Source organism: Panthera tigris, chromosome A1, assembly GCF_018350195.1.
Source record: "Panthera tigris isolate Pti1 chromosome A1, P.tigris_Pti1_mat1.1, whole genome shotgun sequence".
Taxonomy (NCBI): domain Eukaryota; kingdom Metazoa; phylum Chordata; class Mammalia; order Carnivora; family Felidae; genus Panthera; species Panthera tigris.
In genome coordinates, this window is record NC_056660.1 from 11,442,594 (window position 1) to 11,470,186 (window position 27,593).

The 27,593-nt window shown below is 38.4% G+C and overlaps 2 protein-coding genes across 8 annotated transcripts in view; both read right to left on the reverse strand.

The window, feature by feature from the left end:
* Window positions 1-43: 43 nt before the first annotated feature.
* Window positions 44-27,593, reverse strand: part of N4BP2L1 (NEDD4 binding protein 2 like 1) — a 32,816-nt gene continuing 5,266 nt past the window's right edge. The window contains exons 2-5 of one of the 3 annotated variants that reach the window (XM_042997326.1): window positions 5,402-5,529; window positions 5,027-5,115; window positions 3,046-3,122; window positions 44-1,964 (exon numbers count right to left, since the gene is read on the reverse strand). In XM_042997326.1, coding sequence (XP_042853260.1) covers window positions 1,706-1,964; window positions 3,046-3,122; window positions 5,027-5,115; window positions 5,402-5,529 — 553 coding nt within the window. In that variant the 3' untranslated portion in view covers window positions 44-1,705. Of the gene's footprint in view, window positions 1,965-2,927; window positions 2,997-3,045; window positions 3,123-5,026; window positions 5,116-5,401; window positions 5,530-27,593 lie in introns of all 3 variants that reach the window. The other 2 variants (XM_042997370.1, XM_042997417.1) reach the window with 2 other exon arrangements.
* LOC102966143 (NEDD4 binding protein 2 like 2) overlaps window positions 5,458-27,593 on the reverse strand; it is a 105,837-nt gene continuing 83,701 nt past the window's right edge. For 4 of the 5 annotated variants that reach the window (XR_006221299.1, XR_006221312.1, XR_006221281.1 and 1 more), the window contains one exon: window positions 23,845-26,430. The gene's annotated coding sequence lies outside the window, so the exon portion shown is untranslated. Of the gene's footprint in view, window positions 5,530-23,844; window positions 26,431-27,593 lie in introns of those variants that run through there. The other variant, XR_006221283.1, reaches the window with a different exon arrangement.

The window sequence follows — 27,593 nt, forward strand, 5'->3', positions numbered from 1 at the left end:
CATACAAAACTACAGGTTAAAGTTGAGTGTTCAAAAAATTACATCAATCAGGAAACTTGGGAACTGAGAGAAAAAATAAATCACTTCTAGCTGGGACAAAGTTGGCAGCATTTAATCAATTATGTTTATGCTTCCAAACCAAGTATTTCAGGAGTCATCCAGGGGAAAAAAGAGACAAATAGGGAAATTACTCTCCTGAGCTCTTTAAAAGCTCTGGATCTAAACCTGGGGCCATATCAGAGTGGTTACTCAGACAAGGTGAATAAAAAGCCATAAGATGTCAATAGTGGCAGATATTAAAATGCTAAAGTAATAGCCTTTCCAATGTATGCAGATCAAATAATTTATATAAGCATGTAAAATGCAAGGTTGCTTTTGTCTTTATGTCTCCTATTTACTAAAGAAGACTGGTAAATAAGTTTATGATATAGAAAAACTGGTTCTTAATAGGGTAGAATTCTATGGAATTTAGGCAATTAATTTTTTTATATCATTAAAGCAGTCTAGATTCAATGACAAATTCATATAAAGCAATACCATAGATAATTTTTAATAACCATAAAAGCACCATTATATAGGACACTTAAAATAATATTTCACAGAACATTATAAAGAAGCTGTTGGCCAACAAGAAATAAAGCATACATCCTACGTGATCTTATCTATCATGGTCTCACACCAAATTAATTTGATTCTAACCTGTGGAGACTTGATTTGGAATCATAAATTCAGTATTGGTTTAAGAGGGACATCCCAGAGTTGTGGTAGAACTTTATTGTCTTAATGCCACATAAAACGCCAAGAATGCTCATCTTGCAATGAGCATGACTTTTACGTATCCCTATATGATTTATATCTTGGGATGCTTAATTCTTGTGCTCCCAAACATTTGGGCAGCCAACTGATTATGCACATGTCTAAAAACTGCTTAATTTTTTCCTCTTAAAAACTGGTGTTTTATAAAGTCAGGCTTCTTTAATTTCCACTATTGGCACAACAGCCAAAAAGTTCATCAGGTTTAATCCTATTCGATACAGTGGTAGTTAAAACACAAGATGTGACTTTAAATAATGACACTGGTTTTCCTCAGTAGCTTTTAGAGCTATCAAGAAGGATCCAAAAGACTTTTTAACAATGACACATCACGAGAATAAAGGGATAATTTCCCAAAGAGTCTACTTTGAAGGACGATATTCCCTTAGATGTATGCTCTCTAGCATATGCATTTTAGAGGAAAACCACTCTCATCGTGACAGCCACACATCTCACATTTTTTGGATACACGGCTTATCAAAGTAGCAATGGCACTAACATTTTCCTGTCTCCCACTTCTCCCCCACCTTTCCAACCTTCCTGATGGAGATGGGTTTTCTGGAAAAATAGATTACTTCAGAGGAAGTGGTACTGAAGCTTCTGTATATTGAACTTATGTGACTGGGTACGTTTTCAGGGTTCCGTTTCCAATTGGTTCCCTAGAGAAAGTGACTTTGTTTAATCAAATCAGAATTCCAGCATCAGACCATGCATAGAGGATCACTTTTAACAAGTGCTTGTTGAAAATGAATATAATGACTTCTGAAAAACTTTCAGGTCCGACTATTTACACGGGAATTAGAGCTCTGGCTAAAACTGAACAAAGAATAAATACCAAAAGTTGCGGTAAAAACTGATTTAGGAAAATTGTGAATGCCTGTACGATAGGCCTCTAATATCCATGGTGACAGCCGCCTCTTCTGTTAAAGGAGCTCTCATTTGTGAAGCCCCCATGAGCCCTCCGGGTGGGAAACTCCGCGCAGGGATTCCAGTATCCTGCGCCGTCGGAAGGTGATGGGTTATTCCTGTCCTGGTTTCTGTTCATTCTGCTTGGCTTTTCCGCATGAAGCACACTGTGAAAGGTAACATCGTGTTCATACCGTTCCTTCATCCGGTGTATTTTTTCTCTTGGGACTCCATGAATGTTCCTTCTACATGGGAAAAAATGCAAACATGTACTTAAGGCGGTATATTCAAAAGGAGTTACAAGTCCTGCGTCATTATATAGATATGCACTCCCTAGTCTCAGGATTTAACTCTCACTAAAGCATAACATCTCTTTAAGGAGTTATCTTTCAGGCTCCACTCCTGTTTTTTTGTGCTGCTCTAAGGCTAAACAACTAGAGTTTCGGAAATGCTTTGTTTTTGGAACTCTCAATTTCATGCTTCAAGGTATAAAAGAACACCATGAGATCTACTTATTATATTTTTGCCTGTTAATCATGCATATATCTATAATCCATTTATGTCAGTCCGAGACACTTCTAGATGCTAATTAAAATAACCTTAATTTCAAGCGGGCCTCAGAATCAACTGGGGATATAGTTCGAAATGCAATTACCAGAGATTCCCACTGTGGCATGGGGCCCGTGAACTAGGATTTTAACAATCACCTCAGGCAACTGTGATGGGCGTGGGCCACAGACCGATTTTGGAAGCACTATCTCCTTGTAACTATAGGATAAATCAGTCTTATTCCTAAAAAGTAAATTCTGATCTCACTGGTTTCTTTAAATCATTGACATCATCAAATAACACAGATAGTAAATATCAGAACCCATGCACTCAATCAACAAGTTAGTATTATTTGGACATTTATTGCTCTATAAATTAGAAGCAGCATCTAGACCCTAAGTGAACCACAGACTGTTGAACGTTTAAAGATCTTTATTGAGCCTCAATGCAAAAACGCCACTGACATGTGCAATCCCATGCAGAGAAAAGTGCTTTCAAACGTTCATTAATGAAGAAGCATTTTAGCAGAAAGTTAAATGTGTCCTTTAAAAGGACCAAGTCCAAGCCAAAGTGTAGCGTTTAGCAGTATATTAGAAAACTGACCCAAAACTAAAGTCTTCACATTAATAAATCCAAAGTGATCAATTTCCAAGAATTACCATTTCTGGCCTGAAAACTACCATGTCCATTTCCAGCCTGAAAAGATTCTTTTGTTCGGTCTGAAATACCTGAAAACAGCAGGATACATAATGAGGAACTAGAAAAACAAAGAAGTACCTTGCTAACTCTTGAACGTTGAATTTCCAGCGAGTGTCAGGTTCTCGGAATATAACTTCATAGTTATTTTCAAGTGCCTGATTTTTCAAAAGTACATAAAACATTGAAGACATGGTACGTATGTTTGGGAATGTTTATGCTGCCATTTAACATTTACTACAAATCTTTTCTAAGATTCCTTTTGTTTTACCAGTAATCCAAGGCCTTAGTTTATCTTACAAGTACCGTTGGTTCATTTCCATACTTAGCCACTCTCAGATTATATTATGGTTCCCAATGATAAGTTTTGGTCAATTTTATCTACTATGTAGGAAAATGATAAAGGTTCTTTGGGGACATTTTTAAAAATAGATAGCTGAACTAAGTTTTAAATATCCTGCCCACATGTATGAGAAATGAATTCAGTGGCTTCTCAAAGTCCCTTATAGGATTATCACCGAGTTTTCTTCTGCCAAATGCCTTGTCCCATTCCTCATGCCTCAGTTAGAAAGTGACGGTGCCCTAGGAACAGAGCTTATGAAATAAAAATGATTTCCCAACACTCTTTACAAACTCTTCCCGCCAAGAAGGGGCTTTCCCCACTATGCAATACAGTCCGGCCCAAAGCACCACGCCCCGTGATCCTTGGGTTTACAGTTTGCATATACACATCCAAATAATCTTTGCATTCATAAACTGGCTACTCCTTTCTCATCTCAAAATCTGAACTCTGTTGTCACTATCGTTTATTGTGTTACAAAATACAGAATGAAAACAGCTAAGTAAAAAGATTTCCTCTTCATTCTTGAGATTGAGATGGACCCCTCTCATTAGAAAAGGATTCAGATATCCTAGATGGAAAATACCTAATTTCTGGATCTTAGTAATAGCTGTGGGTGGCTTAAAAAGATTGCACATTCCAGATAATAAAAAATAAGATGTCTTTCCTTAAGCCACTCTCCCACTACTCTTGGTTTTGAGTTGTGCCTTAATTAACTTGACTACTCATGTCCCCTTTCATTTCTCTGCCAAGTGGACTCTCGGTCCATGAACTGAAGTAACGACAAAAGTGATGTTCATTCCTTCCTACATTCACCCAAAGTCCCACAGGCTGGGCCTAAATAAACCAGATGGATGTACAGTTAGAGAAAAGCACACCTGCGTGTAAGCTCTTTTGCCCCCGGATTAAAAAGAAGCCATGAATAGATGCCACGAGCCCAGTTTCTTAGAGATACTCACTTTACTGTTAGACAAGTGGGGATTATGTATGACAAAATTAGACTACTCATCTGTCATCTTCTTGCCCTGTGTGTTTCAGGATCTTTTCTCCTATCTATATGCCCAATAGGGAATGAAAACTTATGACCAGAAAAGGTGAAATATGTCTGAAAACAGATCATAATTTAAAATACAAACATAGTTTTATTCCTCTTACTTTTCTATTCTGACAGTAGAGAGCTGAGTTATCTTTGTTTGTGTATTTATATTTGTATTCTAGTATCTTAATAGGGTTACAGTGTTAACCCTAAATATGTTTTAAAACCAAAAAAAAAAAAAAAAAAGGTCACCCCAGAACTCTCATGTGGCAACACTAAACAGTACTGAAATCCCTGCCTGCCAAAGACCGTGTCCTATCAATATAACCTACAACTCGGCTAGCAGCACTGCCCACCCCAATATTTCTCTGCAAGCTTCAGACGGTGCCCCATATAGATGTCTCTTCTTTGGAAAGCAAGACAGAAAATCAAGACAGAAAAACCATCAAGAATTCGGACCAAGGAGTGTTTACAAATGTACCCTGAGGGGATATTAGCACCTTAGCAAGTTTCAGCCACTGAACAAGAGAGAAACACTAAAACAAAACCTGTTTACCTGCTCTCTGAGAGAACTACTATTAATAAAGATGAGATCATGGCAGATCGGAAAAAGAGGAAAGAACAAATGGTTCAATTTTCTCACAAAATTTCCGGAACTGAAAAATCAGAATGATGCTGTTTCCTACCATGACTGCATAGGGCTTCATTTCCCAGGCGTGGAGGTTGGTATTATCAATAATAATGGGGGATATGCCATTCCTCATTGCTTTTCTGGCTGCAACACAATGTTATATAACAGTGAGCAACATGCAACAATCAGAAGGGCGAGCGTACTCCATATTTTGTTATTTTTATTACAGGATGTCCTCATTACACAACTTTAGTGCCATCTATTTCAGAACCCATTATCAATAATTTTCCTTTTCCTGGAATCTAGGGAGGTTACGCTCTGGCATTCTGTTTGGGGGGAAAAATGGCAGAACTTTTATTACACTCCTTCCATAAAACTTATTCTATGTGCACAATAGGGTTTCCCGGGAATTTGGAAAGGAATTTGTCACCTCTTTTCTGGTTCCATTCATGTGCTTCCTCCAGGAAGTCAGGATTGAACTCATAGGCACCGTCTTCCCTGAAGAAAAAATCATCCGTGCTGAAAATCAGAGCCCTGGGAAAGTCGTGTTGCAATTGTCTAGAAAGTGGGGAAATAAGAGATTACTTTATGACTAGGCACAGTCATTCTAGAAATTATTACCCTCCATCTCTAACATTCAGTGGTTTATAATTATGAGTCCACCAGGTTGTGTGTTGTTGAAATTCAGCGTAAGAAGAGAGATGCTTGCTATTCATAGGAGGCGGGAGAAAACCGAGAGGCGGCTGTGTGTGCAGCACAACTCCTAAAACTCAGAAGTGTGGCCACCGCATTGACTTCTGCTGCACCAAATGATTCTAGACACAACTCTGGAGGTTAAGGAGAAGGCATGATGACAGTGGGCACTAGTCCTCACCGCCGTTGCACAGTGGTGTACCAGTGCCCCCCACAGACCTGCCCTCGCGTGCCATGCCCCAGTGCCACAGCCCTCCCTTCCCCGAAAGGCTCTCCCCTGTCCTGGGTCCCATCTCCCTGGGGCTCTGTTCTCTGTGAGGACGCATCTGAGAAACTAGTTCTTGCTGAAGTATGATATAGACAAAAGTGATGTGTGTGTGTGTGTGTGTGTGTGTGTGTGTGTGTGCACCACCCCTATTAAGGTAACATTTACATTTCACAGTGACCTAAACCAAATGAAAAACAGCACACCAGGAGAAGGAAAGAGGTAGACCCAGCATTCCCCATGCTTTCTTAAATCTCTATCACACTTCTCTAAATATGAAAATATCACAGAAAAAAGGGAAAACCATCGTGGAGTGTCCCCTTTAAAACAAAAAAAAAAAGCATACTAAATTCTGCACAAAATCGAAGAGATGTTTCCACTTGAAATCCTTATTCAGACAATTTGGTGGTGGGGGCGGGGGGGTGCATATTATGGTAGGTAGTAACTGGGTAAATCTCTGAGCCTCCTCTCTCCTCATCTGCACAAATCAAGGATGATTTCACCTATCTTGCTAGGTTATGACACTGAGCTAATAATGTGCAGAAACAGCAGATGCGTCACCTGACACAATGAGTGTTGGTTTCTTCCCTTTTTCCCTGCAGCACCAAAACAAATTTAACAGGCAAACAGAACATATGACAAAATGGATACACTCAGAACAAAGAAAGAGAACAAAAAGAATAAAAAAGGAGAAAGGTTGGAGGAAAAAAGATTGGAGAATGACAAGAACAGGAAATGCAAAGAGAAAAGTCGAGCTGTGTAACTGTGTGTGTTTCTTCTCCCCGAGAAGAGTTATCTTTAATCAGGAAAGAACAGAATGAGCATAAGGCACCGAAGCCCAGATCATAAATAAGGTCCCGGGTTGTTCTGAAAAGCTTGGGTTCAATTCTTGACTCTACGATATCCAGTCATGTCACCTATCTCTCTAAACTGTTTTCCCGACTGAAAACCACAGATAATAGTCACTACTTATGAAACAGGAGTTTCTAGTAAGGCTCAAATGAGATATGAGAAAACATTTTGCAAATGGTAAGGCACTTTTACAAATGTGAGATACTGTTATTTTACCAATAATTATAACACAGGAGATCAACTTTACCGACCCAAACTGTTTATATGCCACAGTAATAAAATGCATTGGAATGCATATGTAATCTCGAAATTACTGCGAGTGAATTAGTATTGCAGTGAATGGAAGAGATGAAAAAACCAAAATAAAGCAAATGCCTCAATTTTCAAGAATGAGTGAACACATTCCAGAAACAGTAAATAAACATTTCTGTCAGAATTCTTCAGACGGCTTGATCACATTTAAAAAGAAAGCAGCACAGGGGCTCCTGGGTGGGGCTCAGTCGGTTGAGCTTCCCGCTCTTGACTTCCACTTGGGTCCTGATCTCACGGTTCATGACGAGCCCTGCATGGGGATCTGCGCTGACAGCATGCAGCCTGCTTGGGATTCTCTCTCTCTGCCCCTCTCCAGCCTCTCTCAAAAATAAATAAATAAACTTTAAAAAAAAAAGGCAGCATAGGTAGCTGATGGGCTGAGTTGGTAAACAGGGATATTCATTGGACGCCATGTTACATTTTGATTTAAATAGGAATCTGATGGTCTCTTGAGAGCCTTGTGGAAAAACGTAGACAAGAAGTTATAATGTTTTTTAATACCCAGAGGATATTAGATAACTCTCCAACTCATTAAACACTTAGTGAGCATTTAATATATGCCAAGTACTGGGTGAAGTGTTAAGGTATGATAATAAAATAAAATAGCTGCTTTCAAGGAATTCACAGCCTAGCCAAGGGGCCAGCTGGCCTACAGATGAAGCACAAGAGAAGTCGGGAGCGGGAACAAGATCTGACAGGGAAGCATGAAGGAGATGATATTTGACTTGGATCTTGAGACATGAGAAAACGCTGTCGCTCGGGGAACGGGTTAAAAGCACAAGGGGTAAGGGGCGCCTGGGTGGCTCAGTCGGTTAAGTGTCCAACTTCCACTCAGGTCATGATCTCGCAGTTTGTGAGTTCGAGCCCACATTGGGCTCTGTGCTGACAGCTCGGAGCCTGGAGCCTGCTTCAACTCTGTGTCTCCCCCTCTCTCTGCCCCTCTCCCACTTGCACTCTGTCTCTCTCTGTCTCTCCCTCAAAAATAAACACTAAAAAGCACACGAGGTAAGAGGAGGAAGCTAATGCTTTAGGGCTTGTTACGAGAAAGGAGCTCTAGGGATAAACAAGAATGAAAACACTAAGGATTAAAAGTGGCAAATCCTATTTGAAGCATTTCTCCACTCTGAATGCTACACAATTTAAAGAGAAATTTGGCAAGCTGGAATATGTCTGCAGAAAAGTGACCAGGTATCAGATGAGCAAAGATCATTAAAAGAATGTGCAGTGTTTAAACTGGGGGCAGGGTGAGGGGCGCCTGGGTGGCTCAGTCGGTTAAGCGTCCGACTTCGGCTCAGGTCACAATCTCGCGGTCTGTGGGTTCGTGCCCCGCGTCGGGCTCTGGGCTGATGGCTCAGAGCCTGGAGCCTGCTTCCGATTCTGTGTCTCCCTCTCTCTCTGCCCCTCCCCCATTCATGCTCTGTCTCTCTCTGTCTCAAAAATAAATAAACGTTATAAAAAAAATTAAAAAAAAAAATAAACTGGGGGCAGGGTGTAGATGGGGGGGGGGGGTTGTAGATTTGTATGATCTTCCTGAATAGTCATTCCTTCAGAAACTTGTTTATCTTCACCTGAGTGTTAAATTAGCACCGGCAGGTACAGTAGCATCTGGAACCTGCAGGACAATGAACACTCTCCTAGCTAAACAAAGAACTGATTAAGTAGACAAATCTTGAGATTCCCAAACTTAGGTGGAAGCAATAAATACCATTCCATCAGCTTCAGCAGTGATCAGGACAATGCATCAGCTCTAGCTTTCTGTATGGTGGTCAGGAGCCTCATGCATTGGGGAAATTGAGAGAATGAAAACAAAAGAAAAGGAAAAAAATAGAAAGACAATTACTTCCACAGAACCTTCAACTCCACAACTCAAAGTCCCCCCTCAAATTCACTTAAAATGAAAACTATGAGAGAAACTCAGGTACTAATCTTGATTTCACAACTTATCACTCTTCTGTGTAATTCTTTCTTTAATCATAAACACCCATGGAAACATATTCAGGTGTCTATTAGTCACTCACTCACTGACAAAGTCCAATATTACTATGTAATTTTGAGTTGGACCCCAACTTTCATATGTAAATTTTCCAACATGCAAAAGTAGACAGAATACAATCGTTCCCCCAGTACCCATGACCCAGGATCAACAATTATCATAGCCAATCTCATTTCATTTGCTTCATACTTCATTTCACCAAATGTCCCATCAGTCCTCCTATTTCCCTGACTGTCTCCTAAATGCATCCCTAGGACTGATTTGTTTGAAGCAAGAGCCAAACAAGATCCACACATTGTATTTGGATGCCAAATCCCTCACATCTCCCTATTCCATCACTTTTCTCTCTCCTTTTTATTTTCACCTGAATTATTCCCCACAATCCCTCATATTTAGAAGATGTTCAAACCTTTAGAAATGAGTTGAAAGAATAATTCAATGAACACTGCTTACCCGTCATCTACAGTCACCAGTTGTTAACATTTTGCCTCATTTGTTTCTCACATATGAATTTTTGATGAACCATTTGAAAATTAAGTTGCAGGCATGACACTTTCTTCCTAAATTCTTTGTCAAGTATCTCCTATGGAACATTCTCCTACATAACTACAATAACATTATCACATCTAGAAAATGGACACTAATTTATAATAGCTAATGTCAATTGAATTTTTAAATTTAAAAATTTAAAATTTCCCTGATGGTCCCAATAATATCTTTCATAGGGTCACGTACTGCATTTGGTTATTATGTTTGTGTCATTTAATCTAGAACTGTCCTTGTGACTTCTTTGGTTTCCCTTTTTGAAGAGTCCAGATCAGTTGGCTTAAGTACACCCCACATTCTATGTTATTTTGATGATTTCCTCACGATTAGATCCAGGTTACACACTTTTAGAAGGAAAGTACAGAGGTAACGTTTGTGTACCTCTTTTTGCACGTAATAACAGTTTCTACCGTCGTGTTCAATTTGGTCACGTGGCTTCTAAAGGGGGGTGTCAGCCAGATCTCTCCACCCTAAAGAAACATGGTTTCTCTTGCAATGTATGTAATGGCAGGACAGGGATGGTGGGAGTGGGCGTGAAGCTGTCAGACCCCAGGTAAGGAGCCTGTTGCCCACCAGCCTTTTGCCCAGTGATCTTCACATTCGTTGCTGACCCCGCCTGAACCAAGTATTACATCAGGAACTGCAGAATGTTGATTTTTCTCATTATGTAATTTCTTCTATATTTCCTTTGTGGCATTGTCTTGTAAAGAGGAACTTTCTCTCCCCTTTTAGTAATCTTTAACATCCTTATTCTTTATGATGTTCAAATTGTCCCATATTTGGCCACGAGGTATCCCTTCAAGTTGGCCCCTGTGTCTTATATATGCCCCTTTGTCTATACAACCTTAAAAATACCGCTTTTCCTTTCTAATTAGCAAAGACATACATATTCACTGCAGAATATTTTTTAAACAGAAAACTGCAAAAAAGGGGAGGTTTCTATGTTCCCCCATCTAAAAATAATTATTAACATTTTGACCTTCTTTCCAGGAAATAGATAGAAAGATGGGTAGCTGGGTGAGTAGATGAGTCGGTAGGTAGATAGGTGATAGAATTTTGTATCTGATGTTTTGTACATAAAAATAGAAACATAATATAGAGCATACCAAATTTTCACCAAATTTACTTCCAAAGCTATTATTTCCCAACTCATGAAATACAGTTCTATGACATTATTTTTAATGACTATGACACAAATATTGATATGGATATACCATAATTTACTTCGCTAATGCCCTACAGTTAGGCATTTATTTTGCCCCCAACTTCTTTGATTATCAGCAAGATTATTTTACATTTTCTAATTATTTAGAGGTACTCTTTTATGAACTGCATTTTCATGTCCTTAGTTAATAAATGTTATCTGTTTCTTACTGAATATGTAATCTTTTTAATTTTGTTTATGATAAACTCTGACATAAAAGTCTGAATTTTTAGAAATTTTTCTAGGCACATGTATCCATCTTTTATTTTCTACTTTCAGCTTTTGATGATACATTTACATCAATCTTTCCCACTCCAAGTTTATATAAATATTCATCTTTGTTCTATTACATTTTATTCCCCAGTTCATCTAAAATTTTATTTTGGTATCATGTATTGGTTAAGCATCTAACTAGATTTTTTTTTCCACGTGGAAAACCAGTCATCCCGAATCCATTAACGGAATAATTTGCCAATTCCCCACTGTTTTGAAATACTTTCTTTATATACTAAGTGATAACAAATAATGAGGCCTGTTATTGGACTTTCTATTTTTTCCACTAAGGTTGATGTGTAAATTCTTCATTGTCTTCTTTTCCAGTATCTTTTTTTATTATATTCAGTAGTTGTGAATTTTTCCTTTATACGATTTATATTTTTATCTTCTCATTTTGTTGCAGAGACATTTCTGAACACTACCACATAAAAGGACTTTCTTATGCAAGCTCTACACTTAACATGGGGCTCAAACCGACCCAAGCAGCAAGAGTCACATGCTCTACTGAGCCAGCCAGGTGCCCCAAAGATCTCCGTTTGTAGATGTCTTTGATTCTTCTCATGGTGGGCTAAAATTGGTTGTTCCGATAAATTTTCTTTTCTTTTCAAGAGTGCTGAGTACTAAACAAGGAGCTTGACGTGTATCATCTCTCCTTAACCTTTATAACAGTCTTATGAAGTAAATAATATTTTCTCTAGTTTTTAGATAAACTAAGTGTTCAAGATATTAATAACTGGTCCAGGTTTACACAGCTTGGATGCTGTGCTGCCTAAATTTTACCTCGGGTCTACACAGAGTTCAGATACCTGGGTGTCAGATACTTTGCCAGCTCTTGTGGATCTAAGAAAGACCTTCTATTGTCTTTACACATCAGCAGTTTGGCTTGATGAGAATTACTGGATTACAGTCCTTTCCCACAGATGTTTATAGTTCACCTATGTTTTAGTTAGAAATGAGTTTAACTGGGGCACCTGGGTGGCTCAATTGTTTGAGCGTCCGACTTCGGCTCAGGTCACGATCTCACGGCAGGTCTGTGAGTTGGAGCCCTGCGTCAGGCTCTGTGCTACCAGGGTCTGGAGCCTGCTTCAGATTCTTGTCTCCCTCTGTCTGCCCCTCCCCTGCTCGCTCGCTTGCTCTCTCTCTCTCAAAAATAAACAAACAAGCAAACACTAAAAAAAAGAAAGTGGCACGCTGCCACACCCAACAAAAAGTAATTAAGGAAATTCAGGTAGTTAATTAACAGCTTTTGCAACAGTCTTACCAGGTTATGTCTAAGTACTGGGTTTATATTTTTATCATTTTTGTTCAGGTCGTCAGCTCAGAAATATGTGCTATTATACCCGTAATCGTTGCTTTGGTTATATTTATTATGGTTTTATTTATATTTATTCTCACGTTTGTCTTCTATATTACCCTTTGATTTTCTGTATTGTGATTCTATTCACCTCCATCTCTAACAGACTTTAAAAATCCAACATTTTCCTTGGATACTTTTTAAAAAGTAGATCTCATTTAGCTCGTTTTTAATTTTTTTCTGCTTCCTTGCCAACTCCCTTCATGTCTCATACCTATTATTATTTTTGTATCTCACACCATGGAGAGAAATTTTCAAGAAAAAACAAACTTTAAATATATAGAAAAGGAAAAAATAATAATCTAACAAGTATCTGTATACATACCATCTGGAGCTGATAATTGTTAACATTTTCTTATATTTGTTTTGTTGGCTTAAAATTCAGCTAACCTCCCTGCCCTTAACTCTGGCATTCCCAAACACCTTTACTCTATTTCTCTTTTCTCTTTTCCAGAGAACTTATCACCTCCTAACATAATATCCAGTTTCCCTATACTTTACATCTGCTTCCCTACCTGTGGCATACAAGGTCCATGAGGGCACAATCTTTGTTTTGTTTTCAGTAATTATTCTCGGGTACCTAGGAGACTGCCCGAAATATAGTAGGCACTCAATAAATATTTGTTGAACGAGTAAATGAAGGGAAAGTGTATTTTTTATATCTATTCATGTTTATATACAGACTTAATCCATTCCTTTTAACTGCTATGTAGTTATCAGCAAACGTAGCTAACATTTTACTGTGTTCCAACACTATTCTCGTGGCTTTACATTTCTCCTATAATGCTCAAATAGACCTGTGAGATAAGTACTGTATTGTTAGTAACCCCTATGCTACAGATGAAGCAACTGAGACCAGTGAGTGGATACAAAATCAATGTACAGAAATTGGTTGTGTTTCAGGGCACCTGGGTGGCTCAATCGGCTAAGTGACCCACTCTTTATTTCGGATCAGGTCATGATCTCAGGGGTCCTGAGATTAAACCCCATGTTGGCTCCACCCTGGGCCTGGGACTGGAGCCTGGTTAAGATTCTCTCTCCCTTTCCCTCTGCCCCTCCCGACTTGCACATGCACTCTCTCTCAAATAAAAGAAGTAAATAAATAAATAAATAAATAAATAAATAAATAAATAAATAACATTGGTTGTTTCTATATAGTAATAACAAAACATCTGAAAAAGAAATAAAGAAAACAATCCTGTTCACAATAGTGTTACAAACAATAAAATATTCGGGAGTGAATTTAACCAAGGAGGTTAAAGATCTAAAAATAAAAGACATAAAACATGGCATCAAAAACATAAAACATGGGTGGGGGGAGTTAAAAAAAAATGTAATGCTTTTATTTCATTTTTTTGAATTCCAAGATTTTATTTAAATTCAAGTTTGTTAACATATAGTGTGGTATTGGTTTCAGGAGTGGAATTTAGTGATTCATCACTTATATACCACACCCAGTGCTCATCCAAAAAAGTGCCTTCCTTAATGCCCATCACCTATGTAGCCCATCCCCCCACCCAACTTTCCTCCGGCAACCCTCAGTTTGTTCTCTTAAGAGTCTCTTAAGGTTTGCCTCCCTCTCTGTTTTTATCTTATTTTATTTTTCCTTCCCTTCCCCTATGTTCATCTGTTTTGTTTCTTAAATTCCACATATGAATGAAATCATATGGTATTTATCTTTCTCTGACTGACTTATTTTGCTTAGCATAATACACTCTAGTTCCATCCACATCACTGCAAATGGCAAGATTTAATCTTTTTTGATGGCTGAGTAATATTCCATTGTGTGTGTGTGTGTGTGTGTGTGTGTGTGTGTGTGTGTGTGTGTATACACACACACACACACACACACACACACACACACACACCCCACTTCGTCTTTATCCATTCATCAGTCGATGGACATTTGGATCTTCCCCCCCTTTTTTTTTTTGAGAGAGAGGGGGTGGTGAGTGCCTGCATGCAAGCAGAGTAGGGGCAGAGAGAGAGGGAGAGAAAGAATCTTAAGCAGGCTCCATGCCCAGCACACAATCCCAAGAGCATGAGATCATGATCTGAGCCAAAATCAAGAGTTGGACATTTAACTGACTAAGCCACCCAGGCACCCCTGGGCTTTTTACGTAATTTGGCTATTGTTGATAGTGCTGCTATAAACATTGTATTTGCCCTCAGTATTTTTGTATCCTTTCAATAAATACCTAGTAGTGTAGTTGATGGGTCGTAGATTAGCTCTATCTTTAACTTTCTAAGGAAACTCCAGGCTGTTTTCCAAGTGGCTGTACCAGTTTGCATTCCCACCAACAGTGTAAGAGGGTTCCCTTTCTGTGCATCCTCACCAACATCTGTTGTTACCTAAGTTGTTAATTTAGCCATTCTGACGGGTGCAAGGTGATATCTCATTGTAGTTTTGATATTATTTCCCTGATGGTGAGTAATGAGCATTTTTTCATGTGTCGGTCAGCCATTTGTATGTCTTCTTTGGAGAAATGTCTGTTTCTGTTTTCTGACCATTTCTTAGCTGGATTATTTATTTTTGGGGTGTTGAGTTTGATAAATTCTTTATCGATTTTAGGTATTAGCCCTTTATCGGATATGTCATTTGCAAATATCATCTCCATTCTGTGTAGGTTTCCTTTTAGTTTGGTTGATTGTTTCCTTCACTGTACAGAAGATTTTTATCTTGATGTAGTCCCAATAGTTCATTTTGCTTTTGTTTCCTCTGCCTCCAGAGACATATCTAGTAAGAAGTTGCTAAAGGTCAAAGAGTTGCTGCCTGTGTTCTCCTCTAGGATTTTGATGGCTTCCTGTCTTACATTGAGGTCTTTCATCCATTTTGAGTTTATTTTTGTATATGGTATAAGTGGTCCAGTTTCCTTTTTCTGCATGTCACGGTCCAGTTTTCCCAACACCATTTGCTGAAGAGACTTTTTTCCATTGTATATTCTTTCCTCCTTTGTCAAAGATGAGTTGACCATATACTTGTTCTATTTCTGGGTTCTCTATTTTGTTCCATTGATATGTGTCTGTTTTTATGCCGGTACCATACTGTCTTGATGATTACAGCTTTGTAATACAGCTGAATTGTGAATTGTGTCCAGAATTGTGATGCCTCCCGCTTTGCGTGGCTTTTTCAACATTACTTTGGCTCATCAGGGTCTTTTCTGGTTTCATACAAATTTTAGAATTGTTTGTGCTAGCTCTGTGAAAAGTCCTGGTGTTGACAGGGATTGCAAGATTTCTATACAGATTGCTTTGGATAGTATAGACATTTGAACAATATGTGTTCTTCCAATCCATGAACATGCAATGTTTTTCCATTTCTTTGTGTCTTCAATTTCTTTCATAGGTGTTCTATAATTTTCAGAGTACAGATCTTTTGCCGCTTTTGTTAGGTTTATTCCTAGGTATCTTATGGTTTTTGGTGCAATTGTAAATGGGCTTGATTCTTTGATTTCTCTTTCTGCTGCTTCGTCAATGGTGTATAGAAATGCAACAGATTTCTGTACATTGATTTTATATCCTGTGACTTCACTGAATTCATGTATCAGTTCTAGCAATTTTTTGATGGAGTCTTTCAAGTTTTCCATGTAGAGTATCATGTCATCTGCAAAGAGGGGAAGTTTGACTTCTTCCTTGCCTATTTGGATGCCTTTTCTTTTTGTTGTCTGGTTGCTGAGGCTGGGACTTCCAACACTATGTTGAACAATAGTGGTGAGAGTGGACATTCCTGTTGTGTTCATGACCTTAGGGGAAAGTTCTCTGTTTTTCCCCATGGAGGATGATATTAGCTGTGGGTCTTTTCTATATAGCTATTATGATGTTGAGGTATGTTCCTTCTTATCCCTACCTTTTTGAATGTTTTTATCAAGAAAGTGCTGTATTTTGTCAAATGCTTTTTATGTATCTATTGAGGGAATCATATAGTTCTTATCCTTTCTTTAATTAATGTGGTGTATCACATTGATTGACTTGCAGATTTTGAACCACTCCTGCATCCCAGGAATAAATCCCACTTGATTGTGGTGAACAATCCTTTTAATGTATTGTTGGATTTGATTCGCTAGTATCTTGTTGAGAATTTTTGCATCCATATTCATCAGGGATATGGGTCTGCAGTTCTTTTTTTGAGGTCTTTGGTTTTAGAATCGAGGTAATACTGGCTTCATAGAATGAGTTTGGAAGTATTCTTTCCATTTTGTTTTTTTTGAACAGTTTCAAAAGAATAGGTATTAACTCTTCTCTAAATGTTTGGTATAATTCCCTTGGGAAGCCATCTGGCCCTGGACTTATTTGTTGGGAGATTTTTGATTACTGATCCAATTTCTTTACTGGCTATGGGTCTGCTCAAATTTTCTATTTTTTCCTGTTGCAGTTTTGGTAGTTTATATGTTTCTCAGAATTTATCCATTTCTTCCAGACTGCCCAATTTGTTGGCATATAATTGTTCATAGTATTCTCTTATAATTGTTTGTATTTCTGTGGTGTTGGTTGTGATCTCTCCTCTTTCATTCGTGATTTTGTTTATTTGGGTCTTTTTTCTTTCCTGTTTGATAAGTCTGGCTAGGGGTTTATCAGTAAAGTCCAAAGCCAGCAGAAGAAGGGAAATAATAAAGATTAGAGCAGAAATAAATGACATAGAATAAAATAGAAAATGTAGTGTTTTTAGAATGTGTTAGAACTTAAGTGATTATCATCTGAAAAGTAAATCCATATATATATATAGACCTATATATATAGGTCTACATATAAGAACCCCATCATAACCACAAATAAAAAACCTACAATAGAAACATAAAAAAATGAAGAGAAAGGCCCCAAAACACTAAAGAAAACCGTCAAACAACAAGAGACCAAGAGAAGAAACAGAGAACACAAAAACAACCAGAAAAAAAAAAAATGTAAATGGCAGTAAGTACATACCTACCAATAATTACTTTAAATGGGCTAAATGCTCCAATAAAATTACATAGGGTGGCTGAGTGGATTTTTGAAAAATCTATAGGGGGAGCCCAGGTGGCTCAGCTGGTTGAGCATCTGGCTCTTGATTTCAGCTCAGGTCATGATCTCCCAGTTTTGGGATTGAACTCCTCATCAGACTCTGTACTGACAGCGTGGAGCCCGCTTGGGATTCTCTCTCTCCCTTTCTCTCTGCCCCTCCCCTGCTCACAGAAGCGCCTTCGCTCTCACACTCTCTCTCTCTGAAAATAAATATTTTATAACATATCTAGGGGCTCCTGGGTGGCTCAGCTGGTTAAGCATCTGACTTGGCCTCAGGTCATCATCTTGCAGTCCATGCATTCAAGTCCCATGTCAGGCACTGTGCTGACAGCTCAGAGCCTGGAACCTGCTTCAGATTCTGTGTATCCTTCTCTCTCTGCCCTTCCCCCACTCACACTCTTTCTCTCAAAAATAAACATTAAAAAATATTTATAAAACTATATGCTGGGGGCGCCTGGGTGGCTCAGTCGGTTAAGCGGCCGACTTCGGCTCAGGTCATGATCTCGCGGTCCGTGAGTTCGAGCCCCACATCGGCTCTGTGCTGACAGCTCGGAGCCTGGAGCCTGTTTCAGATTCTGTGTCTCCCTCTCTCTGACCCTCCCCCGTTCATGCTCTGTCTCTCTCTGTCTCAAAAAAAATAAATAAACGTTAAAAAAAAAAAAAGGACTTGAAAAAAAAAAACAACTATATGCTGCCTACAAGAGACTCACTTTAGCTCTAACGACAGACTGAAAATGAAGAGATGGAAAAAGACATTCCATGCCAAGGGAAAAGAAAAGAAAGTTGGAATAGCAATACTCATATCAAATAAAACCAACTTTGAAACAAAGACTGTAACAAAAGATAAAGACATTATATAACGATAGAGGTGTCAATCCAAGAAGAAAATAGAACTTTCATAAATATTTATGCATCAAAATAAATACAGGTGCCTAGAGGCTCCTGGGTGGCTCAGTCAATTAAGCACCCAACTTCGGTTCAAGTCATGATCTCACAGATCCTGAGTTTGAACCCCCATGGGACTCTGCTTACAGCTCAGAGCCTGCTTTGGATTCTCTGTCTCCCTCTTTCTCTGCCCCTCCCCCACTTGTGCTCACTCTCTAACTTTCTCTCTCTCTCAAAAATAAATAAGTAAACATTTAAAAAAAAATAGGAGGACCTAAATAGATAAAGCAAATATTTACAGACAAAAAGGGAAAAACTGGCAGTGATACAATAATACTGGGAACTTTAATGCCCCACTTACATCAATGAATAGATCATCCACACAGAAAATCAATAAAGAAACATTGGCCTTAAACAACACATCAGACCAGATGGGTTTAATATACAGAACATTGCATCCAAAAACTGCAGAATATACATTCTCTTCAAGTGTGCATGGGACACTCTCATAGATATATCATGTTAGGCCACAAAACAAGTCTCAATAAATTCAAGAAGACTTAAGTCATATCAAGCATCTTTTCTGATAACAACGGTATGAAGTTAGAAATCAATTAAGAGAAGAAAACTGGAAAAAACACAAACATTTGGAGACTAAACAGCATGCCACTAACCAAGCAATGGGTCAATGAATACATCAATAAGAAAATCAAAAAATACCTTGAGACAAATTAAAATGGAAATACAACTTTCCAAATCTATGGGATACAGCAATAGCTGTTCTAAGAGGGACATTCATAGCAATACAGACATATTTCAAGAAATAAGAAAAATCCCAGATAAACAATCTAAATTTACACCTAAAGGAACTAGAAAAAGAAGAAAAGAACAAGACCCAAAGTTAGTAGTAGAAGCAAGGAAATAATTAAGCTCAGAGTAGAGATAAATGAAATAGAGACTAAAAAGGATAATAGAAAAGATCAATGAAAGTAATAGCGGGTTCTTTGAAAAGATACACAAAATCAATAAACTTCATCAAGAAAAAAAGATTTATCAGACTCCTCCAGAAAACAAGAGAAAGGACCCAAATTAATAAAATAAGATACTAAAGAGAAGTTACAACCAACATCACAGAACTACAAAGAATTATAAGAGACTATCACAAATAATTACATGCCAACAAACTGGACAACCTAGAAGAAATGGACAAATTCATAGAAACACACAACCTTCCAAAACTGAATCAGGAAGAAACAGAAAATCTGAATAGACCAATTACAAGTTATGAAAATGAATCAGTAATTTAAAAACTCCCAAAAAACAAAATTCCAGACCAGCTTCACAGGTGAATTTTACCAAACACTTAAAGAAGAGTTAGTGTTTATCCTTCTCAAATTGTTCCAAAAATTAAAGAGGAAGTAACAATTCCAAACTCATTTTATCCTGATAGCAAAATCAGACAAAGACACCACAAAAGAAAGAAAATCTCAGGCCAGCATCCCTGATGAACATAGATGCAAAAATCCTCAACAAAATATTAGCAAACCACATTTGACAATATGTTAAAAAGATCAAACACTATGGTCAAGTGGGATTTATTCCAGGGATGCAAGGATGGGACACCATCGGCAAATCAATCAACGTGATATGCCACATTAACAAAGTAAAGAATAAAAATCATATGAGCATCTAATTAGAGAATAAGCTAACTTATTAGTTACAGAATAAGCACTTGACGAAATTCAACATCCATTTTTATCCTCCTGGCCGCTAGGCACCATGGTAGCTAGCCTGTGTGGCCCAAGCAAGGTCTTCCAGGCATTAGGCTGGGCAGCCCTCCTTGGGGTCCCAGACATGAGGCCAAGAACACAGCTGAAAGTGGAGGCCTGGTATGTGGATCCTGGAGGGAGACCGTAGGATGAGATGGTCCAGGCCCCAGGGATGGGAAGAACCTGCAGCCGGAGGGCCAAACTGTAGGTGGCCCTTGTCTCACTCCAGTGCTTGCCTTGGGTTGTACCTTCAACATCCATTTATAATTAAAAACTTCCAAAAAGGAACATAATACCTCAACATAATAAAGGCCATATATGATAAAACTACAGCATGATAAACATCATGCTCAATGGTGAAAAGCTAAATGCTTTCCCTCTAAGATCAGGAACAAGACAAATTCTTGCCCCTCTTGCCACTTTCATTCAACAGAGTGCTGGAACCCCTAGCTACAGCAATCAGATAAGAAAAATAAAATGCTTGATTCAAAATGTTAAGGAAGAAGTAAAACTGTCACTATTTACAGATGACATGATACTCTATAAAGAAAACCCTAAAAATTCCACCAGAAAAAACTATCCGAATAAACGAATTCAGTAAAGTTCCAAAATACAAAACACGCAGAATTGGTTACATTTGTATATACTAATAATGAGCTATCAGAAAGAAAAATGAAGAAAACAATCTTATTTACAACTTCATCAAAAAGAATAAAATACCTGGGGATAAATTTAACATAGTAGGTTAAAGACCGGTACTCTGAAAACTGTAAAAAGATTTTATTGATGAAAGAAATTGAAGACAACACAAATAATGGAAAGATACAATGTGATCATGGGTTGGAAGAGTTAATATTGTCAAAATGTCTATACTACCCAAAGCGATCACAGATTCAATACAATCCCCATCAAAATACCAATAGTATTTTTCACAGAACTAGAACAAATGATATTAAAATTTGTATGGAACACCAAAAGACCCCAAATAGCCAAAGCAATCTTAAGAAGGAAAAACAAAGCTGGAGGTATTATTCTCCCTGATTTCAAGCTACACTACAAAGCTATATTAATCAAAACAATATATTACCGGCACAAAACAGACACATAGATCAATGAAATATAATAGAGAGCCCAGAAATAAACCCACATTTGTATAACCAATTAATCTATAACAAAGGAGGCAAGATATACAATGGAGAAAAGACAGTCTCTTCAATAAATGATGCTGGAAAAACTGGACACCATATGCAAAAGAATGAAACTGGACTATTTTCTTACACCATACATAAACTCAAGGTGGATTAAAGACTTGAATGTAACACCTGAAATCATAAAACTCCAAAAAGAAAATACAGGCAGTAAGCTCTTTGACATCATTCTTAGTAATATTTTTTTGGACTCGTGTCCTTAGGCAAGGGCAACAAAAGCTGTACCAAACAAATGTAATTACATCAAACTAAAAATCTTTTGCACATTGAGGGAAACCATCAACAAAATAAAAAGGCAAATCTACTGAATGGGAGAAGGTATTTGCAAGTCATACATCCAGTAAGAGGTTAATATCCAAAATGTATAAAGAGAATTTATCCAAGGGATACAGGAGTACTGATGCATAGGGGCACTTGTACCCCAATGTTTATAGCAGCACTCTCAACAATAGCCAAATGATGGAAAGAGCCTAAATGTCCATCAACTGATGAATGGATAAAGAAATTGTGGTTTATATACACAATGGAATACTACGTGGCAATGAGAAAGAATGAAATATGGCCCTTTGTAGCAATGTGGATGGAACTGGAGAGTGTGATGCTAAGTGAAATAAGCCATACAGAGAAAGACAGATACCATATGGTTTCACTCTTATGTGGATCCTGAGAAACGTAACAGAAACCCATGGGGGAGGGGAAGGAAAAAAAAAAAAAGAGGTTAGAGTGGGAGAGAGCCAAAGCATAAGAGACTCTTAAAAACTGAGAACAAACTGAGGGTTGATGGGGGGTGGGAGGGAGGGCAAGGTGGGTGATGGGTATTGAGGAGGGCACCTTTTGGGATGAGCACTGGGTGTTGTATGGAAACCAATTTGACAGTAAATTTCATATATTAAAAAAAAAATAAGTTATCAATACTTTGGCAACTTGGATATAATAAGATATAATGAAAGATAAATTTAAAATTATTCCCCAAAGCTGTGAACATTTACAGAGTTGAAATAAATAATTTGCTTTGAACAAAAATAAAAAAAAAATGTATAAAGAACTTACACAACTTATTATTAAAAAAAAAATCTCATTTAAAAATGGGCAGAGGACTTGAATAGACTGTTCTCCAAAGAAGACCTACACTAACATGAAACAGGTGAAACATGAAAGGTGCTCAACATCACTAATAATCAGGGAAATGTAAATAAAACCATAATGAGATATCACCACACACCACACCAGGCATAATGGCCATTATCACAAAGAAATAAAACATTTTTATTTTTTTAGTAAGATAAGGATGTGGATAAAAGGACCCTCAGACACTGCTGGTGGGATTTTAAGTTGGTGCAGCCACTGTGAAAAATAGTATGGAGGTTCTTCAAAAAATTAAAAATAGAACTACCATATGATCCAGCCATTCCACTTCTGGAAGAAAACAAAAACACCAATTTGAAGAGATATATGCATCCCCATGTTCACTGCAGCATTTTTTACAATAGACAAAATATGAAACCAGCCTAAGCGTCCATAAACAGATGAATGGTATAATGAAGATGTGGTGTATATATGAAATATTAGCCATAAAAAGAATAAAATCTTCCCATTTGTGACAACATGGATGGACCTAGAGGCTATAATGCTAAGTGAAATAAGTCAGACAGAGAAAGACAAATACAAAAATGATTTCACTTATATGTGGAATCTAAACAACAAATGTCATATGTCAACGATATCTCATTAAAACTGGAAAAAAACAAAGACCCTTGAGTGCTACAGCTAGATTAAAACCTAGACTTCCGGCCCCAGAGCTGCACACTAAACCACTACGCGTGAGTGCTATAAAACAAACAAACCACATTCATTTATCCTTTTCTCTAGTGACATTTGGGTTGTTTGCAGTTTTCCTTACTATGAACAAGTTTCAATGAACATCATTGTGCCTATCTCCCTTCGCATGCATACGTTGAATGTTTCCTGAGGCTATATACATCAAGAGGAGTAGCTATGGGATCCTTTTTTGTTTTTTGAAAGAACAGAGCAGGTGTTGTTTAAAAGTTTCTTCCTTTCAGAAAAATGTTTTTCTCTGATAGAATATATGTTCCATGAAGGCAGGAATGTTTTGTTCACTGCTGTATTCTAAGCAAATAGAAGAATGTCAAGCACATGAGACATACTCAATAAACACCTGCTGAAGGTATGAATGGTTCTGGAATATTAAGCTCTATTTCCTTAATTATGCAAACTCATTTTATATAGCCCCAAACTTTATGAGGAGAATTTCTAGTTACTCATCTTTGTACATTGAGAATTTTACCTAACCCTTGGGTTTACCCCCAAAGGGGACTGGAAGAGAGGATTCTTCTTGGATCCCAGTACTTCCTCTGATGTTACTGGTATTCTTTTCAAGGATTTTATTTCTTTTTTAATGTTTATTTTTTTATTTTCAGAGAGAGAGAGAGCGAGCAGGGGAGGCACAGAGAGAGAGGGAGAATCCCATGCAGGCTCTGTGCTGTCAGTTTCCCAGGAACTGTGAAATAATGACCTATGCCGAAACCAAGAGTAAGACGCTCGACCATCTGAGCCAGCCACGTGCCCCCTCCTCAAGGGCTTTAAACTGGGAAGTAAGGAACAAGTTCTATGACCCAACACCCTGAAGAGAATGGGGAAGGAACCACGGCTGTTAATGACTTGGGACAGTCTCCCCTGAGGCCTGGTGTGGCTTGACCTTGTTGGTGCTTCCAAACACCATGTCAAAGCTGAACCTTGCCCTATTGTAAAGAGTTGGAAAGATGCAACTCAACCACTGCCAGCCCCATGGATACCACCAAGCCACCGTGGCTAAGGAGACTGCAGCAAGGAGTTCCCAGTCTGTCCTACTGCTCCCTCTTGCTCTTACCCCTCGTGCCTCCAAAGGAGGGCATGTGAATGTCTACCAGACTCCCAGATAGCCCTCAAGGGCCAGTGCATCCCACTCCACTCTACCTATGAGAACTTCCTTTTTTTGTATGTGAACAACTCCCTTCTGTAGAATCTAGCAATGGTACAGGTGTCCCCATGTTTCTATTGTTGGTAACTTCAGCCATGCTCAGAATAGGAGGAATCAGAAGCACACCTACCTCAGTGTTAACTTGTTTTTTGCTGTGCTTTCCCAAGATGTCCTAAGTCAGTTATAGACAACAGAACAGTGGTTGAACGGAAAACCGTTGGCTGCTGCTTCTCTGTGAAAGCAGCTGCATCTTTGATTCTAATTTTTAAACCCCTTTTTAGTGTGACTCCTGGGTGGTGAAGGTGGCACATCCAACATCTTCACGTGTAAAACACAGGAAGGATTTTCTTGTGTACCCATGGAAGAGGACTTTGGAGCGGATGGCTGTACCTGTGCTTTGTTTCTCTCATCTATTCTCCACAGCCCATTCATTCTTTTACACCTCGCTTTGTGTGAATAATCTCCTTTTCACTTTTGTGCTTTACGCAAGTCCCATGCTGACAACTGAGCTGGCAACTGTTAGGAAGCTTCTGGCACTGACAAATCCATCAAATATTTAGTGACATAGGCCTACTAAGTGCCAGACCTTCTCTCAGAAGCTGAAGAAAAAATATTTCCTGATATCAAGGAGCTCACAACACGTCTCACAAAGCTACCTTCTAGTAAAATAAATAGATAATAAATAAGTGACCATATGTCAGGGGGTGCTAGTGTAAGGGAGAAAAGGAAGTCAAAGTACAGGGCAAAGAATGCTGGAGAGGTGCTACTTTCGAGAGCAGAGAAAGCCCCTCTTAAAATATCCTTAAAAAGTGTGAAAAAGAACATTGAAATATCCTCGCTATACAATCACGCCTCAACAGGATTCCCTAGTAACTATGAAAAGCAGATGTATGTGTGTTTGTTCATGAACATCCCTAGTAGGTAAGACCACTTTGTGTATTACAAAATCTGGAATCTCAGGACCAAGTGCATGATTCTCTGATTCTAATTTCCTCGCTTATAAAATGAAATCAACCATATCGTAGGGTTATTGTAAAGATCCAATAAGCCAGCGTCTATAAACTGCCAAGCATACAGTTAGCACTCAATAAATGTATACTTTCTTTCCTTTCTCCCTTCTCTTTTCCCGGCTCTTACCTTGATAAAACCAGATAGCCTTCTCCCTAAGTCATACACATGATGCCATAGAGATCCTTATGAAGGAACAATCAGAAATTAGGTCAGTTTTTCCTTATTGTACAATGTCCTCAATCCATAGAGCCTAGGTCTCTTTAGATAATTTGGAGTGAAAACAAACAATTCCTTATTGGGTTCCTCTAGAGTCTGAATGGGCCTAGAATGGTGCCATTAAATAGAGAAGAGTTCATTGAAATGCCAAGAGGGAACTAAGTCACTAGATTGAATTACAAATGTCTTATCCTGTGAGTAGATGAGGAAGGGGCTTCAGACCCTCAGGGGGTTGGACATTGACTACATCTCTCTCCAACATACCATAATCAGGATAAATATGAGTACTTATTAAAAAATCTAAATCATCCCCTCCCATTGTCCCAGTGGTACCACATTAATAAAGAAAATTAATTCCCTGGTATTTTTTATAGCCAAAGAAATATATCATCAATAATGACAAATAATAAAAGGTGACTTTCTTACTCTAAGAGTTAATCCAGGTAAACTTAGCCCTTTTAATAGACCACGTAAGCGTTTTTTAATTAAACAACAAATTCAAAACCAACTTCATTAGTCTCTCACGAGGTCACTCCCAGTGGCCTCTTCCTTTGGTGCAGAAGTAAAAGCTCTGCACTAGAAATAGGAAGTCATCCCTGTGACCCTGATCAAGATGTCTAACTTCTCAGTGTCTTAGGCTTGGATTAGATTAAGGGAACATCTTGTGCATGTCTGAGATCTTCCTATGAACACATTCTTCCCCTTTCATTTCTTCCTCTATTTCTACTGCTTCTCTAGTCATAAACCACACCTGCAATATTATCTTGGTCCAATTCAGCAGCGTGTTCTTCTACTTTCCCAATGGCTCCGGGACTACGATGGTGGAGAATCTCCTGTATAGCTGGGCAGCCTTTCCACCAAGTAATTATAAACACATAGCGCACTGTATATTCTTCCTCCCTGTGAAACATTTAAAGCATAGTCCTTATTCATATTCATAGTCCTTATAGTCCTTATAGTCTATAAGCCTATAGTCCTTATAGTCCTTATTCATCCCAACCTCCAGAGAGAGGCGTTATAAGGACTCTCAGAAGGAGCTCAGCAGAGAAGCTTAAAACCCACCTTAGGAAAATCATTAAAAATGTAAAAAAAACTAGTAGTCTCTCCAAGTAGACTTCAGTGAATAAAGATCTGATATGTCCACCTACCTGATCCTTTATTTTCATATACACAGACTTGGAATACCGCAAACTTTCTATTTTGACCTTGCTTTTATTTATAAGAGCCCTGGCCTCATAAATAAAAATGCATGGCCCAAGCCTGCTGGCCGGGTAGGCCATGGAGCACAGTATGCTTTGGGCTTTAACCTCTCACTACTACAGTTAGCTAACTTAACTGATCCCTTCTCACTGCTTCCCACACGTCACCGTGTCCGCTTGCAAAGTATACCTTCGTCCTTGCCTCTGTCTTATCATTGTGTCATGTCAGGAAAGCATCCTCTCGCTTCCTTGGAAAGTTTAGTGCCAAAAAATAATGAAACGGTATTTCACTCAGTGGAAAATTTCATGTTATCCAGAGACATGAACAAAAGAAAAGATAGCTGTCGGCAAACATCCTTTGCGCCCGACTGAATCCATGTTGCAAACCATTTGTGACACTGCCAAAGGGAACCGGAACATGGCAAAAGATGCAACATGTACTAGAGCATGGTTCCTAGACTTTGACTGAGATATAAAGATTTAAAGAAATTCCAGGGAACTGACATAAGGTTGACAACACTTTTCAAATAAGGCCTAAAAACAGAAGGAAAGACCACCCTTTACTCTTGCCATTTCCTTTCAAATGGACAATTTAGTGGTATATCCATGAAATGGAATATTATTCAGCCATAAAAAGTAATGAGGTTCTGATATAGGCTACCACCTACAAGAACCTTGAAAACATTAAGCCAAATGAAATAAACCAGACACAAAAAGACAAATATTGTTATGATTCCACTTACATGAGGTATCTAGAGTAGTAAAATACGTAACAATAGAAAACAGATCAGAGGTTACCAGGGGCTAAGGAGAAGCAGGGATGGGGGGGTTATTGCTTAATGGGTAGAGTTTCTTGAAATAGAT